Below are 16,956 nucleotides of genomic sequence, written 5' to 3' on the forward strand. Positions count from 1 at the left end.
TTTTTAACACAATTTCCTAATACGAACAGAATTTTCAAACACAATTTCCTAATACGAAAAGTTTTTAACACAATTTCATAATACGATTTTTCCATACAAAGTTTTATAATACTCGGACTCCTCAACACTTACAGCTTTCTGATTATGATAACAGATCAGTATCGACCTTTCAAACTTGAGAAAAACAACAAATTGAAGAGTGAATATATTCAGAAGCACATATATTTTCTTCAGTTGTGCTTTTTTTTAAAACTTTCTAATGTCTGATTTTCAATTAGATGTCAATGCGAGAGTTCTAACATAACAGATTTCGAGCACTTACAGGATTCAACACATGAAGACATCAAAAATAAAGGCTCGACCTCCCAAGCAGGTATAGACTTTACATTCGAAAATTTAATTTTTTTTCTTTGTAACTTCGTCCAACGAACAACGCATTAAAACGTCCATCCTAATTACGAGTGATTGAGAGACGAGGAAGTCCCTGGCTGTACACCACTAATTAAGAGCCCTTTTGAATTGTTGGGTTCTGAAAAGAACTAAGGGGGAAAATAATCTTAACTAAATCTAACTAACTCGACAGAGAATGGGTACATTAATCAAAGTCAGTTCAGTAAATGGTAAAAAGGGCATTAGATTTGTGCTTCCCAATTAGTGGTAATAGGGCTTCTCAAAGAGATCTGTAATCTCTTTGTGGCATTTGATAATAGTGTAAATAAGATTGGAAAGACTCATGGCAGAAAATCAGTCGAGAAAGATAGACATTACCAAAAGGTATTTCTAAGACATTAGCACAAGATATTTCTAATATCAGTGGAAGCTACGTGAAGAAAATTAAATGTTTTTATTTTTATATTCATCCTCTGCATAAAGTGTGAAGACATTATTACAGACTTATTGCAACCTGCATGCAGTCCTGCCTGCTAGAATTTGTATTTTACAAAAGCATAGATCTGGAAATAAGCCAGCTTTTAGAAAAAAAGGTGAAAAGGATTTTTTGCAGTAATGAGATTTTTATTGGTTTCCAAATTGAACAAATATTATTTTCTTGTATGAGACATAAATGCAATTTCATTTGATCCAGGAGATGAGCAAGGAATAACGATATTTGAATTTGTCGATGATTTGAAAGTACAGGGTGTCCATAAAGTCCCAGTAACATTACAAGTATTTATTGCCGGTAATGGTACTCGGACTTTATGGACACCTTGTACTTCGATCAGTTTTTACCTAATTTAAATAAGTTTATAAGTGCTTAAATGTATAATGAAGATTTGCAATGCACTGATGAACAGAAAACGAGAGGTTTTATATTCGTTTAGAGATTTAATTTCGGTTTATTAATCATTCACAATTAATCCGTTGCTGATTAAATGAGGATTAATTACTCTACTGACAAAACAACCCCTTATACGCATGACGTATTTTGAAATGAGTTTCAGAATAAGTATTCCTTTTTAGAATACATATTTATAAATCATTTAATAGGAAAGAAATGCAGAGGGAAACGTTTCGTTTTTCATAAAGTTGTGTTGATTTCCTCCTTTTAGATATTTATTTCCATTCATTTTATTTTATTCTCCACTAATCTAGTGGGATATTTAGATTATCTTTACAAATGCAAATGGACTGCTAAGGGTGATGTACTCACGTTTGTTATGACAGCTGCCTGATACCTACGAGGATAATGAGAGCAGTATGTTTGGCTTTTTTTTATGTGTTTAGTCTGTATAGCGGAAATCTGCATGGGATACATCAGGTGTTTGGTGTACTAACAAAGGCATATCACTTCAAGCTGTCATTAAGCCCACGTGTATGGGATGGTGAATTACCATAAGCGACCAGGTAGTGGTTTGTCGTCCATTAAGGCAGCCTGTGCTCGGAAATATTATTTTGAAATTTTATATAACTTTATATTATTTTTATCCAGTAATGAATGGGCCGCCATCACTCTGGCAGTCAGAATTGCCCTGTCTAGCCAGAGAAGGAAGTGATGTTCTTCTTAGGTCCTTAATGGGGAAAAATAAGGTAATATCTTTCCTCAATGCTCCTATGTATTTTTTTATCATTTATTTAAAAACTAGTTGAATCGACGGCAGTTTTATGTGCATCATTTGACAGCATTTTCGCAAAGTTGATGTTTCCTATGTTTAGCATTAATTATTTTTTTTTATTTTTAGGTTTTTCAGACTTGTTGAAGGGAGGTCTCGCTCGTCATGAACCATTTGGGTTATCATCTGATTATCATCATCATCCTTTATTGAGTTTTTTTTTTAATGATTTCTGCATTGTTTTTTTATTTTTTGTCTCCATTTTATTTTTCCGATATCATTGTCATTATAGTAAATATCGTCTTTATTTAACTGTCATTGTTTTCTTCTTCTTCTTCTTATGATTACTCTTTATTTTATCATTATTGTTATTATTATCACAGCTGCCACTCACCACGATTTCTTAGATATGAATAAAGATAATCAAGGAAACAAATTACATACCCTTGTGCCAAGAAATATTGTTGAAATTGGACGTTCATTCGATATTTTTTTTCGAAACATTGCGTTTTTTATTACACCAGCCATTCTTTCAAGGATGATATACTTTTATAATAAATTGTATGTTCCATCTAGGAACTGAGGTTTAATGTCGTGTTCCTTGCATTGTGACGTTCGTAACTAAAGCCATGGACTTTAGACTTCTCAGCGGTTGATTGGTAGCTTGGATTTTTTGTGGGGGTTCGGGGAGTGTGGGGGAAGTTCCTTTTATGGTCCTGTATACCGGATTGCGTGAAAATTGGCGAACGAATTCTTCCTATTATTTTGCGATTCACAACGTTACGTCGAACAATCTATTTCAAATTCTATTCCAAATCCAAGTCCGGAATATGAATCTAGAATTTCATTTCATAATTTCGTCCACTTTCTGTTGTTAGTCGAAGAAAACGCGAACGAAGAAAGTATGTTGATAACTATGCTGATTGTAACCTTGCATTCGGGGAAGTAACCGTAAATAACACGAAGTATCCTTTGAAATATGCTAATCGTACTGTTATAAAGACTAGACTTCGGGTATGTTTTCCAGGAAATGCAAACAAATGCCACTGTTATCTAAGAAACTAATATTATCCTTTCTCATTTCTGGAGGAAAATCAATTGAAAATCTCTAATTCTGACTCAAAATGAATAGATATAAATATATGTAGATATAAATAGATTTATATATATATATATATATATATATATATATATATATATATATATATATAATATATAGATATATATATATATATAAATATATATATATATATATATATATATATATATATATATATATATATATATAGATATTTTTATATGTACATCTACAGTTTATATATATATATATATATATATATATATATATATATATATATATATATATATATATATACATATATATACATACACATATACTATATATATATTTCTATTGAAGTTAATGGCATTGTTCGCCGATACTATATTTTTATCAAGACTTGGGATCAGTCTATACTTCTTTTTATCTTCAGGTAAGCTTCTCAGGAATAAGGAAAAATTACTCAAGATTCTTTCCATATACTTCTTTTTCTAGTCAACAAACCGTTTCCTCACCCCTCGGCGGTGTCTTCAGGACGGGGGTTACAAATTGACATACGTGATTTTCATTACTGCATATGGGTGTTTGAATTTTAAACGTGACATCATTTGGGTGCTGAATTTATTTGTCGGCGGGCCTCATTCTCTCGCTGGTGGTCTAGGCAGCACCATGGGCATTCCTGGTGTTCCATAGGATGCAACCTATGCCACAGCTTGCAGCAAAGGACGTGGACAAGGGTATGATTCCCATCTCTGGCTGATTGTCTTGATTTGCTTCGTTGTCTGTCGTCATGTCCAGGGGTGTTCTGTCGCTCATGTCTCACTTTGGATTCTCATGCCTCCAGAGATTGGAAATAGCAGAAGCCGCGAGTATAAATCAACAACGGCCTGTGTTACACGTACAGAGGAACATGAACCTATCCTCCTTTCTTCAATGAAACCACGGGACATCCGTGAGAATCCAAAAGGAGAAATGGGCTACAGAATACCCCTGGGAACGACTATCGACGATGAAGTAAAACAAGACTAACGGACGGAAATAGGAATCACGCCCTTGCCCATGCCCTTTGTTGCAAGCAGCGGCATAGGACGCTTCCTACGCAGCACCATAAATTCCTATGCCGCCGTCCATACCACGCATCCCAATGAAATCGTGTTTAGAATTCAAACGTCCGCATGCAGTAATACAAACCTTGTTTGTCAATTTGTGACACAGTCCTGAAGACGCCACCAAGAGGTGGGGAAACGTTCCATCGACTAAAGAAAAAGAATCGTGAATAATGATAGATGAAGCTGACCCTAACATTAATTGAACATTCCTCTATATGAACCACAGTGGATAAGGCTGAACTTGAAGCCTTGAGAGATATATTTTTTCCACCCAAGACATAATCAGTACGTGAGGAACGAATCGGCCCCTTAAATCTAAGCTTCCTGAGTGATCACTGAAGTGCATGAAGATATTTTTCGATCCTTCCTGCGATTTAGAAATTGTTTAGAATCGTAGTGACTTTAGAGAAATTTATATTGTAAACAATTGTTGACTGCAACTGGAGGTGAGATATACATTGCCTTCAGTTATTTTTTTGTGAGTGACGTAAATCAATTGTTCGTCTTGACAGAGATATTTGAATATTCTTAGCTTTTTATCCCCGATTCCTTATTTCGTGAGAGTAACACTAGAATGGATGCTAAAAGTATGAGACTTGACATTCTTCAAAATTTTAATGTATGTAGCATTAAAAAACTATGTATAATTGGAATGCAAAGTCAGAATTTTCATTGCGATATATCCATGACCGGTGGTGAAATGTGACCCACTAAATCGTATTCTAAATCATTCTGACTTCTTTGTGTATGCTGCGTATGCTGTATACATGAAATGGTATTGTATAAATTTCTTTGGGCTGCCTGGGCAATGCCAAGTATCCCTTTGTCAATAAAGTAAACCGACTTGAAATCATTAACCTTACAATTATTCGCTCCGCCATACGTTCTTACTTCATTCTCGTCCTGCGAATGACCGAACTTCATCTGAAGTTCCGTCGACTCCAGAATTCAATTATGGCTCTTACTACCGATTAACCTTCTAATCAATTCCAGGTGAAATTCACTTTACTATTTTTTTTATAGCAGGATTCACTGACATGAATCACTCATAGTAATCTCCTGAGATATTCATGCATTAAGTGACTCATTAAGAATCACGCTACCTATTAGTTCGTATGGTTAGTTAATAGGATTCATCTATAAGCATCTGTTATCAAGATTCACCATCAGACTTCACTGGCAAGATTCATCTGGGAAATTTGATTATAAGATTCATCTCTAGGAATCATTTCGAAGATTCATCTGTTTCACCTTATGAACTGGTTACAAGCTCCATCTTTGAGGTTTGCTCGTACGAATCATCAGTTGAAGATTTCATCTGTTGTGATTCTGGTTTGTTTAGTTCTTCATAAGACCCGCCATTTTATTCTTTTGGATGAATCATACGGTTCGTCAATATGAATTGGGGTAGTGAATCCAGGATCCGAGTTAAGACTCACTTGTAGGGCTCAGAGGAATTGACTTGAAGGTCCTTACATAGGATTAATTTACAGGGCTCATGTACAGTAATGTACGTGATGCCTCGTTAAATTCCTGCACAGTATATTTTGCAAAAAAGTCTTTGAAGAATAATTTGCAATCGCCATTTACTGTCAGGATTCAATCGAATGAGTCACTCTTTTGATCCTCACGCTAGAGCTTCATCTCCACTGATATTTTGCAGGATTTAATTAAGACTCACAAATTGCACATAGGAATTAATTGCACAGTTCTTCAAAAATTGGCAGAATCACCAGCGTCCACCTTCATGCATCTTGCATCAACTCGCCAGTTTGAACTCGTCATAAAAATTCATTCGAAAGATTAATCGATTCTAGGAGAATCTATATTCTTCGATCGCGCGCATGACTCTCCTGTGCCAAATCACTTCGAGCTTCATCTCCAAACAGCTTCATTTGCAAGAGCGGCTTCACATCCCATCACCATCACTGGAATTCCCAAGAATGATAATGAATGAGGAATAGCTTTTGCATTCAGACCATCGTCATTCCTTTTTTGTCATGTATTGCTCAACTTTATATGATTATTGTATGGTTTTAGTTATATTGCTATTGCTGATAATTGTATTGATTTGTTTATTTTTATCAGTAATTCAAAGATCATTAAGTGCTACTGTTATTCTTAACATGTATATTTCTTTTATTGTATTTTAGTTTTTATCATTCAGAATTTATTAATGTATTGTTATAATTCAATCCAACCCTGTTTAGTTCAAATACATTGTTAGCTCCAACTATGAAATTGTATCATCTAAATTTAAGTCAAAATATCCATTGTACCAAACCTTCAGAAGGCCTTTTTATACAATCAGGCCCATCCAAGAAGAGAAGGGAGCCACGTTCCTTCCCAAAACATAAGCAGAGAAATGGATGTTATAATAAATAGGGCATTTGAAGGATGTCAGAGAATCATTCTTGGATAAAATTTTGTATCTCTTTCTACAGTTTATGGCTACGGATACCGACAGGCCGACTACAACAGACACAACGCCAAAGGTAAAGTGTACCCTTTCCTGCATGTGTGCCAAAAGGAACTCCCCCCCACCCCCCAACACACACACACCTCCTCCTCCCCAAACCCTCTCCAGTTCCTCTCACGGGCCCTTTGGTCTACCACACCTGTTGCCTTACCTTTCACCAAGTGTCACTCTCGATGTAACCTGACGTGCGCGAATCACTTCAGATTGTGGAAGCCTCGGCAGGAATGAACACGCAGGTATGATGAAGTAGCAGCTTGAATGAGGAGTCCTTCCCGAAGACGGAATTTTGGCAGACATTACTGTGTTGTTCGGTGTTTCTGGTGCTATTTCCACAGCTCTGTACATTGCCTTTCAGCTAATGAGCCGAGTACGCAACTCATTGCTGCTTAGCATGCATTTAGCAACAAGAGAAAAATGGCCGGATGTTCGGTGCCGCTTTATCTTAAGTTAGGATGTAAACCACGCCCCCAGAATATTGACATAGTTGCCATTTGTCACCGAACATGGGCTGTTAGCATGGATTTTTAATATGTCAAGACGACTGGCAGTTATGTCATATGATTAAGTAATGTAAAACAAAATTTGTTGTTTGTAAAGTGAAATGTTTTCAATGCCCTAACTATTTTGTATGTATGTGGGTTTTGCATATGCAGTTTAGCTTTGCAATTGTTCGCACTGCTTTTAAAACTTTCTTTAGTTGGTCAAATGAGAAGTGTAGCAGTTTGGTTTCAGATCCTACGTACTTTTTTTTTCTTTTACTTATATCTTCTTATTCTCTTGTTCGCTCGTTTGCAATTTTTATTTATTTGATATAAATGTGTATCTGTGTTCAGTGTGTGCATGTGTGTACTGGTATGTACATTTCATTTCAAGGTATAAATGTTACAGTGTGGCTCTCTCTCTCTCTTTCTCTGTCTGTCTGTCTCTCTCTCACACACATTTTCAGAGTGGAGTGAAGCTGGCTATTCAAACTGTCACTTGTTTTGTTCCCACTTATCCACCCAGAGAATTTGTCACAAGTTTTCACATTAGAATATAATGAACAAAATGATTATGTCATCGATCTTGTTATTGACAAGTGCTTGCCTGATCCAATTTAAGGTTGCCCTGTGGATCTTCTTGAAGGCTAAACGTAATTAACGGATCCAGGTAAATCGCCTTACACTAATATGGGATCTCAATTACTTCCTTGAGTCAACCCAATTATTATTGCTTTCTCAGAAGCGTCTCGTTCGTGAGGTGCAAAATGTGTAAGTGTCATGGAGAGTTTTTATTAAGTTTTCTTTCTAAACAATATTTATTTTACTACAATAAAAGAAAAGCAAAACTCCATTAAGTACATGTATTTGTTGTAAAGATCATAGATCATCTGAATTTCTCTAATTTTGTTAGCATTTAATTTTGGTTTGCTTAACAGGAAATAAAATATTGTAATGAATCAAATATATATATGTATATATATATATATACATGTGTGTGTATTTCCTCTCCCAACGGGTTCACAACCCTCAACTAGACTATCTTCTGTCTAGGTATATGATTCATTTCAATCCTAATTTTTTGGGCACCTTTTAGGACATCAGTGCACAAGTAGTAAAGTGTTATACCTGTATAATAGCTCTGGGTTTCAGTTAACTGCCTTTTCGGATAAGGAAATGAGTCGCTAATGGAGTGCTGAGTGATTGTCGTTAGCAGATGATACAGTGCTGAAATGGGCGACGATGAAAAGAAATAGCAGGTACAAGTGAAAGAGTGGAACTGTTGGCAAGAGAAGAAAGTTGAGAGTGAATGTGAGGAAGAGCAAGTTGAATGTCAACCAGGGAAAGGGAACGTTAAATATTAATGTAGTGGTTGAAGAATGGAAATGGTTTATTCATAAAGGTATTTGGGAGTAAATACAAAAGGTCGTTCACTGAGAGAAGAGGAGAGTTACAGAAAAGGGAAGCATAAAAGATTTAAAAAAAAAAATTAGTTGAAATTTATACGGAAGCCCAGGGGTTAATGTACAAGAGGCTATTAGAGCCAACTTTCCTTCATTCACTTGAAGTGTGAAGGTTGAATGCAGATGAATGAAAGAGGGTTGAAGCTGTTAGGATGAACTGTTTGTGTAGCATATATTATGTATGTATAGGCCGTCCCCGGTTATTGTGGTCGGTTATCGGTAATCCACTATTATGGCACTTGTCTAGCACCAATTTCCGGTTGTTGGCGCTGATACATACCTAACAGAGACGCCATTAACTGGTTATCGGCGCCGATAAGCGGCGAAAATCGCCGGTATTCGGTTATCAGCGATTTTCGCTTATCATCAAGCCATAGGAACAGAACCCCCGCTGATAACTGGGGTCTGCTTTATATATATGTATATAATATATATATATTTATTATATAATAATGAATGATGTGTGTGTGCGTATGTACAGTATAATTATGTGTTGAAACCAACTTTCTGTACTGCGTGTGGTGGATGGAAATGTACTGGTAGGTAGATATAGTAAAAACTTGCGTGTGTTGGAGATACGTAGTTTGGCGAAAATTGTGTACAATCCAGAAGTGGAAGGAGTGGAGGAAGACCCAGAAATCATTGAATAAGTGATGTAAAGGCGTTCGGAAAGGTAGGACCTTAATAGGAAGAGCTATGAGTATGCATGATAGAGGTGAATGTCGCAGTGCATGTGTTAGCGTCACCATACCTCGTTATTTTCTGGGATGTCCTAAATTTAGGTCTCGAAGTCGTCATTCTGGAGGAATGTTTTAAAATTCAACAAAAGTCCGGAAGTTCGGCACCCATCATTTCCTTTTCCTGGAAGGAAGAGGGTCCTCTGGTTTTGAGGGAAAGGTTAGCAGCGGTGTGACGAAGATAGCAGGAAGGATAATGTAAAGAATCCAAGTTAAAGAGGAATTTTCTCGGTAGGATGACTTGATTCACATCATCAGGATTTGATGTTTTAGTTAACTAAGGCACAAAAGTAATGAAATCATTGGTATAGGATATCTTTAAGTAATTCACATTTAGAAAAAGTTGGAATTCTTAATAATACAGGTATTATTGATTATTATCACCACATCTCATATTTTCCCGTGAGCAGTGGTAGTTATTGCATTGAATGACGTAGCCGAGAATCAGAAGTGCATATCAAGTCCCACTTTGCAAAACTTGATATGAAAATACGCGTAGCCATGATTACTCGATAATTGGTGATAATTGAATTAGTTAAATACAACACGTACTATACACCACCCTTTTGTATTACGCTTTACTTCTGGTACACGATAACTGAACGAATTGTCTAATCTGATTGAATGCTCACATAGTGAAAAGTCATTCTCTCTTTTGATTACTCACTAATATTAGTCGAGTTCTTTTGAAACAACAAAGGAAAGATAAATAGTGTCTAGTCACTTTTTGGTTTGGTAAAGATATGCTTCACCTCACTGCTGGTTAAGATTTTTGGCAATAATTTCGAGACATCTCGTTTGCGAGAGAATTTTGGTTCAAGTTCCTGTAGGATCCGGAACGACATAGAAAAGCTCCGTTAAAACCCTGTGTGCCCCCTTTGACATAATAATTTAATTGCGTACCTGGTAGATAGTCGACTGTTGTGAGACGTAGCCAGTGTGGAGACGGGTATGGTGCCAGTAACCACATCTAAAACCTCTTCCTGAGAAATGGAATGGTGAAATCTTCATGGGTCAACCCCATTCCCTCCGTTTAAACGATGGAAGGTTATAAGTGTCATGGAATACAGACGTAAGAAGGGAATTCCATAGCTTGGTAGCAAATGGAAAGGATCATTTAATATCAGCCGAGTTTACATTTTCACCTCTCTGGCTTTGTATTTTTCAGTTTTAATCAGGCCTCTTTTAGAGGCAGACTTGGATATAAAAACAGAGAATATAACTCTATTCCCAAGGCGTAAGTTCATCCCTTTGGAAATAAAACGAGGCATGTTTTACGCAGTCCGGAACTGTAAAATTTTTTTCTGAATTGGAATTTTGTTAGTTTCTCGTTCCACATAACGAAAAATCATGTAATGGGAGCGTTGCCTTCGGGTACACCGTTTGTTTTTCCATTCTTTGCTCGGACCTTTGTAAAAACCCAGCTGTAGCCTCGAGGTTAGACACTTGAAAGGACAATGAGCTACGGTGTCCTCTCATCAAAAACATGAAGATCTACATTGGAGACTGTTTCGAAGGCTAGCCTGACAGCGACGCTAGACTGACAACAGCGTCTGATGACAAGACTGAATAAGAGGACAATCTCAAAGCGAGGATAGACAAGGAGAATGCCACGGAATAGGCGTTTTATAACGAGGGTACACAAAGTAGGATACACAAAGTGAAATCACTTAGAGAAAATTAGGACAGAAACTAAAGCCATCATCATCAATTAAGCCAGGCAAGATGAAGACAGCAGTTGAGAAGGAAGACTGAATATAAAACAATGTTCATAATGTAAGTCCCAAATCCTAGGTTCAGTCTTGTCTCTATTTATTTTTTTTCTAGTCTGGATTTGATGCTATACAAGATTTGATGCTATACAAGACGAAGGAATGGAAGCAGCAACAGCCTTTCAACGAAGCTTAGACAAAATGAAAACAATGGACCAAAATGCAGAATAAATATGTAAAGACATCCTCATAATTAGGGCTGATAGATTCAAACAAAGGCGCTTAGGTTGATGTGAACATAAAGCAAATATCACAACGACATTCGACAAAATGAAAAGATTTCGCAGAAGTTAAACAAGATGGGAACGGTGGGACCAACGTAGCCTCATAATAAAGATAGGCAAGATAGAAACAAAGGGACAAAAGGGAGACTAAATAAAAGGCTAAAATTATAGCAGGGCTATACAAGAAGGAAAATCTGACAGAAGGGAAAAAGAATTTTAGACCAATTAAAACGCGACTGGACAAGATAACGATCAATTAAAACAACGAGACTAGACAATATAATAACAATTGGTCAGAAGTGCTGCCAGAAGCACGATCCATGTCTAACTATAACCTTAAGTAAAATAAGAACTACTGTGGCTAGAGGGCTGCAATTTGGTATGTTTTGATGATTGGAGGGTGGATGATCAACGTACCTATTTGCAGCCTTCTAGCCTCAGTAGTTTTTAAAATCTGAGGGCGGACAGAAAAAGTGCGGACGGACAGACAAAGGCAGCGCAGTAGTTTTCTTTTACGGAAAACTAAAACTCACTTTATGGTTCTTGAGTCCTCGAATCCTTCGTGTTTCCTGTCGGCTAATCAGAAATTGTGGTCTTTTGCATTTGAAAACAATGCATACTGCCGTTATCAATTTGCTGTCGTAATCACTTCGATTTTTAAATTCCTTGGGTAACAATATGTTAATTATAAGGCTTTTGTTAAAAAAATGAAATGCAGTGTAGGTTTTACGTGCATTCTTGAACCTAGAGACTTTTTTTTAGTTACAAGGTTATTTAGCATATAAATATCGACGTTCTAGAAGTATTAGTAACAGTCAATTATTATTCGGTCAGAGTAAAACTGGCCTACAAATATATTACCAATATACGATTTCCTTCACATAAATGATTTCCTTGAAAGTGTCTCAGGATTATCAGTGTCCTTTGATGCAGTAATGACAGCGGATGTCCCACGCCTTGCCGAATATGGACATCCACAGCCCCTTCAGGGTCAATTATTGTCTTGGTGCCATTTACCATTGTTTTTTCCATTCCCTTACTTTCATGCAACTGCTGTGAATTGATCGCTGTAATGTCGTTGGCGATGGCGCCTAGCCTGTATATTCATATCAAAACCTCCATACACAGTTCACCTAGTTTTACTGCTTTTATATATATATATTACTATATATATATATATATATTATATATATATACTATATATATATATATATACACAGGGTGTCCATAAAGTCCCAGTACCATTGTGAGCCATAAGTATTTGTAATAGTGCTGGGACTCTATGGACACCCTGTATATATATATATATATATATATAATATCTATATATATAATATATATATATATATATATAATATATAGTTAAGGTTTATCAATTTTTATATTTATGGTTTTCTCTATTTTCGTATTTTTCATATTAAATCGCTTTATTCAGTGATAATCTTAGCGTATAAAATGCAATGGATATCCATATATTGTTATCGTTTTTTGTGTGTGTAATAGGTAACTTACGGATAATATGCTCCACAATTAACTATTACGAAATCTTAACGAAAGAAAATGATGTGCGCAAATACTGCTTTTCGAAGCAAAATAAACGAAATTAGATGAGTAAATTATGAAAGGAATAGAAATATATTCAACAGGAAAGAGGTCGATTGTTGCGTGAACTAACAGAAAGGAATTCCAAAATGTTTATTGTACCTAGACGACCTCCCGCTGTTGGCGAGGCGCTGAGGGGAAACTGATATGAGAAAGACGGAATGAATAATGTGGAGATGGATGGCCCTTGGGATGATATTGTGATGAAGGGTGATGACGGGTTTGAGGAGGAAAAACAATGACGTAGATGTGTGTTTCTGTTGCATCTTAAATAACGGAGAGGCTGAGAGAATCATCGGAGAGATAAGTCTTCTCTAATGGTTAGCTGAGAAACGAGTTTTAGTTTTCTGTAACGGAAAACTGTTGAGATGGCTGTGTCTGTCCGTTCGCGCTTTTTCTGTCCGCCCTCAGATCTTAAAAACTACTGAGGCTATAGGGCTCAAAATGGGTATGTTGATCATCCAGCCTTCAATCATCAAACGTGCCAAATTGCAGCCCTCTAACCTCAATAGTTTTTATTTTGTTTAAGGGTAAAGTTAGCCTTGATCATGCGTCTGGCAATGCTATAGACATGCCACCACCGGTCCATGGCTGAAAGTTTCGTGGGCCGCGGCTCATATAGTATTATATGCTATACAGAAAACTCGATTGTGCCGAAGAAACTTGGGAACATATTTTACTTGTTTTTTATTTTTATTCAAAATGAAAGAAATTGTTAAAAAAGTCCTAGAAAATTCATTTGAATGTATTCATGATGCAGGACGAACTAAATTGGTAAGGTAGAACTAGAAAGTGCAGACTTTCATAGTCTTCATGATGCAAATTTAATTTGGCGAAGTTTGGTCTCATTATCTTGGAGTTTTGATTATAATAATTTTTTTACTGTATTCACCTGTGTATATTGGAGTGCATTTTCATTGCAGATCTAGTTAGTTCTTATTACATCCGTAAGTTAATGGCTGGAATAGCTTATCTGTTTAAGAAGTGAATAAATAGGCGGACAATTCTTATTTATTCTTTCATAACTTCAGTTTTGAGATGAGAAGTTAGAAATTTTATAAGTGTCGCCTGGAAGCAGCTGATGACACTTTTCCAGTAGGACTTAAATGATTGCTTAAAAGTAGGACTGTACACACACGCACACACACACACACACTCACACACACACACACACACACACACACATATATATATATATAATATGTGTGTGTGTGTGTGTGTGCGCGTGTGCGTATGTGTGTGCGTATGTATATACAAATGTGTATGTTTGCGTTTATGTAATTTATTAGATTTTATTTGTATACCCTTACGAACATTCTAACACTCACCTAGCGTAAATGTGTTTATGTTTACTTTTCCTTATGAATGCTAACATGTTTTTCAACATTCAAACAAACTACATTGAACAAGCAAAGAAGTCCCGTGGCGTCCAGGCAAAGACATGGGATAGCATTAAAGATTTATTATGGCCACCATTGTTTGGAAGCACCCTGAAATATGATCGTCAGCGATGGAAAGATATAAGCAAGATTTTTGAGAAATGTTGAATAGAGAGAAACAATTATCGTCAGGGGAGAAGAAGCGGGTGAAGGGTGAGGAAGTGACTTTAGAAGGTTCGAGTGAAAAACGAGCTCAAAAGTCTCATTGTTATTGGTTAAAAGAGAGAGAGAGAGAGAGAGATCTGCAAAAAGCATTATGGTTTATTGTTATGAAAATAAGATGCAAAGTTCAGAAACACTTTCTCTACAGTCATTTTAAGCAGTTATTTATAGTATGGTGTATGTGAAGAATCGGTGAAAAAGTATGTATATGGACGTATGAATGTGTGTGTATATATATATATATAATATATATATATATATCTATATATATATAATCTATATATATATATATATATATATATATATATATTATATATATATATATATTATATATAGCTTTGGACCAATCCCGTTAAATCCAAACGGTCGTTTTGTAAACTTCCGCAGTGAATTATACACTTGGCAGTTAGTCTCATACGGTGGGGCGCAACCAGAAACGTTTCTGTATCTATCAACATATGTATATTTACATGCACATGTATTCGTATGTATATGTATATTTATTAATGCGCCATTGTATTCGTATACATCCGGAAAAATCTACCAAATTGTTTGCGTGTCAGTAATCGTTTGTTTGTATAGTTTTTATGCTTTGCTTTTCACTGAGCAGAAGAATTAACGGCTTGCTGTCCTTATACGGTGGTGGAGTGGGTAAATAGCTTCACTGACGTCCTGGATTTGTATGGTGTCCTGTGTTCGCGCCCGGGCGCCGACAATTCTATTATCGCCTAATAAAATTCCCCTTCGGTTAAGCATATATGAAAATATATTAATTCCGAGGTAGAGTGAATTAGATATTAAAGGACATTTGTAGCTCGATGTATGTATATGGATCACGGTAATGTAATATGACACATATATATAATATATATATATATATATATATATATATATATATATATATATATATCTATATATATATATATATATATATATATATATGTATATATATATATTATTACATATATGTGTGTGTGTGTGTGTGTGTGTGTGTGTGTGTCCTGTGTCTGTGTGTGTTTGAGTAACCATCCAAATAGACTTGATTGTTGTACGCACAACATACGGGCGTATCCGCAGTGATCGTCCATTGATCATCTATCTCACTGTTATTCATCGCCGTAGAGTAGAAAGAAAACATGAGAAATGGTAACGAAAAGCCCTCTCCGGCCTCTGTTCTGTCTCGGAAATTTATTACTCTGGGCGTAAATCATCTGCGTGTATGCTTCCCTGTACCTTTATCTGTTACGTTGTATTCTCGCTGTTGTTGTTTATCAGTATGTATGGTTCTATTGTTTCCCCCTCTTTCTTTGTTTTCTGGTGTGTGTGTGTGTGTGTGTGTATTTTTTATATTGTCTCTGTGATCGTCTGTTATTGTATCATTCTCGCTTCGTGTTTCTTATTTTTCGTCAGTTACTCTCAGTTTCGTACATTGTTTTTGTTGTTGTTGTTGTTGCCACTTGTGTTTATCAACTGTACATCAGGTTCCTTCTTTTCTTAGACATAAATCTTTATTGTATTCCAAATAGCTCCGTAATTCCCATCAGTAATGACATTACTCTTTATATAGAAAAAGAACCCCACAAAATTACTGTGTATAACGTGTTTTCTTATAAGTATTTACATTTTTATTTTACTTAACAGTCAAGTACTTTCAGACCCCACAGATAGGGACTAATAGTACTCGAGTGTTAAGTAAAATAAAAATGTAAATACTTGTAAGTAAACACGTTATACACAGTAATATTGTGGGTTTCTTTTTCAATCTTCAGAAGAAAACTGAAAGAAGTTTTTGCTTCGTTCATTACTCTTTATAATGTTATATTTGTATTGTATTTGCAAATTTGCGTATTGGAATAAAATAAAGATAAAACAAAAAGAAAGAATACAGTCAGTTATGACATTACTCTTTATAATATATTTGTATAGTATTTGCAAATTTGCGAATTAAAAAAGAATAAAGATAAAACAAAGCAAAAAAAAAAAAAAAAAAAAAATTGGGGAATCTCCGACATCGCATATCTGACCATCGTCATGCCAGCCAATGTAATAACTTCCGTTATGCAGTTTAAGCCCCACATCAAGGACGGTATAGCTTATTGTCTCTTTATGTCGGAATTACGACTGATGCTACCACGGCCGCTCGAGAGCATCGTTCGGTTACCGATGGCGGTGGCATTCATTATACGTTTATGATGCGTTCATTGTAGTTGAAGCGTATGATGAATCGAGACTGTTTGGACGCGATTCCTGGCTCATAATGTTTGGGAAAATTATTCATGACTGGATGTTTTGGCATCAGTGGTCATTATTTCGTTCTGTGAATTCATGGAATAATTTGTGAGAGGTTATATGTTATTTTGGTATGTATGAATATACTTT

At 35.8% G+C, this 16,956-nt stretch overlaps 1 protein-coding gene across 4 annotated transcripts in view; it reads left to right on the forward strand.

The window, feature by feature from the left end:
- Window positions 1-16,956, forward strand: part of LOC135216142 (prohormone-4-like) — a 262,623-nt gene that overhangs the window by 149,898 nt on the left and 95,769 nt on the right. For 2 of the 4 annotated variants that reach the window (XM_064251230.1, XM_064251232.1), the window contains one exon: window positions 6,665-6,715. The exons of the other annotated variants lie outside the window; for them this stretch is intronic. In XM_064251230.1, the coding sequence (XP_064107300.1) occupies window positions 6,665-6,715 (51 nt within the window). The remainder of the gene's footprint in view (window positions 1-6,664; window positions 6,716-16,956) is intronic. 4 annotated transcript variants of the gene reach the window in all.

This window comes from Macrobrachium nipponense, chromosome 6 (assembly GCF_015104395.2).
Source record: "Macrobrachium nipponense isolate FS-2020 chromosome 6, ASM1510439v2, whole genome shotgun sequence".
Lineage (NCBI taxonomy): Eukaryota > Metazoa > Arthropoda > Malacostraca > Decapoda > Palaemonidae > Macrobrachium > Macrobrachium nipponense.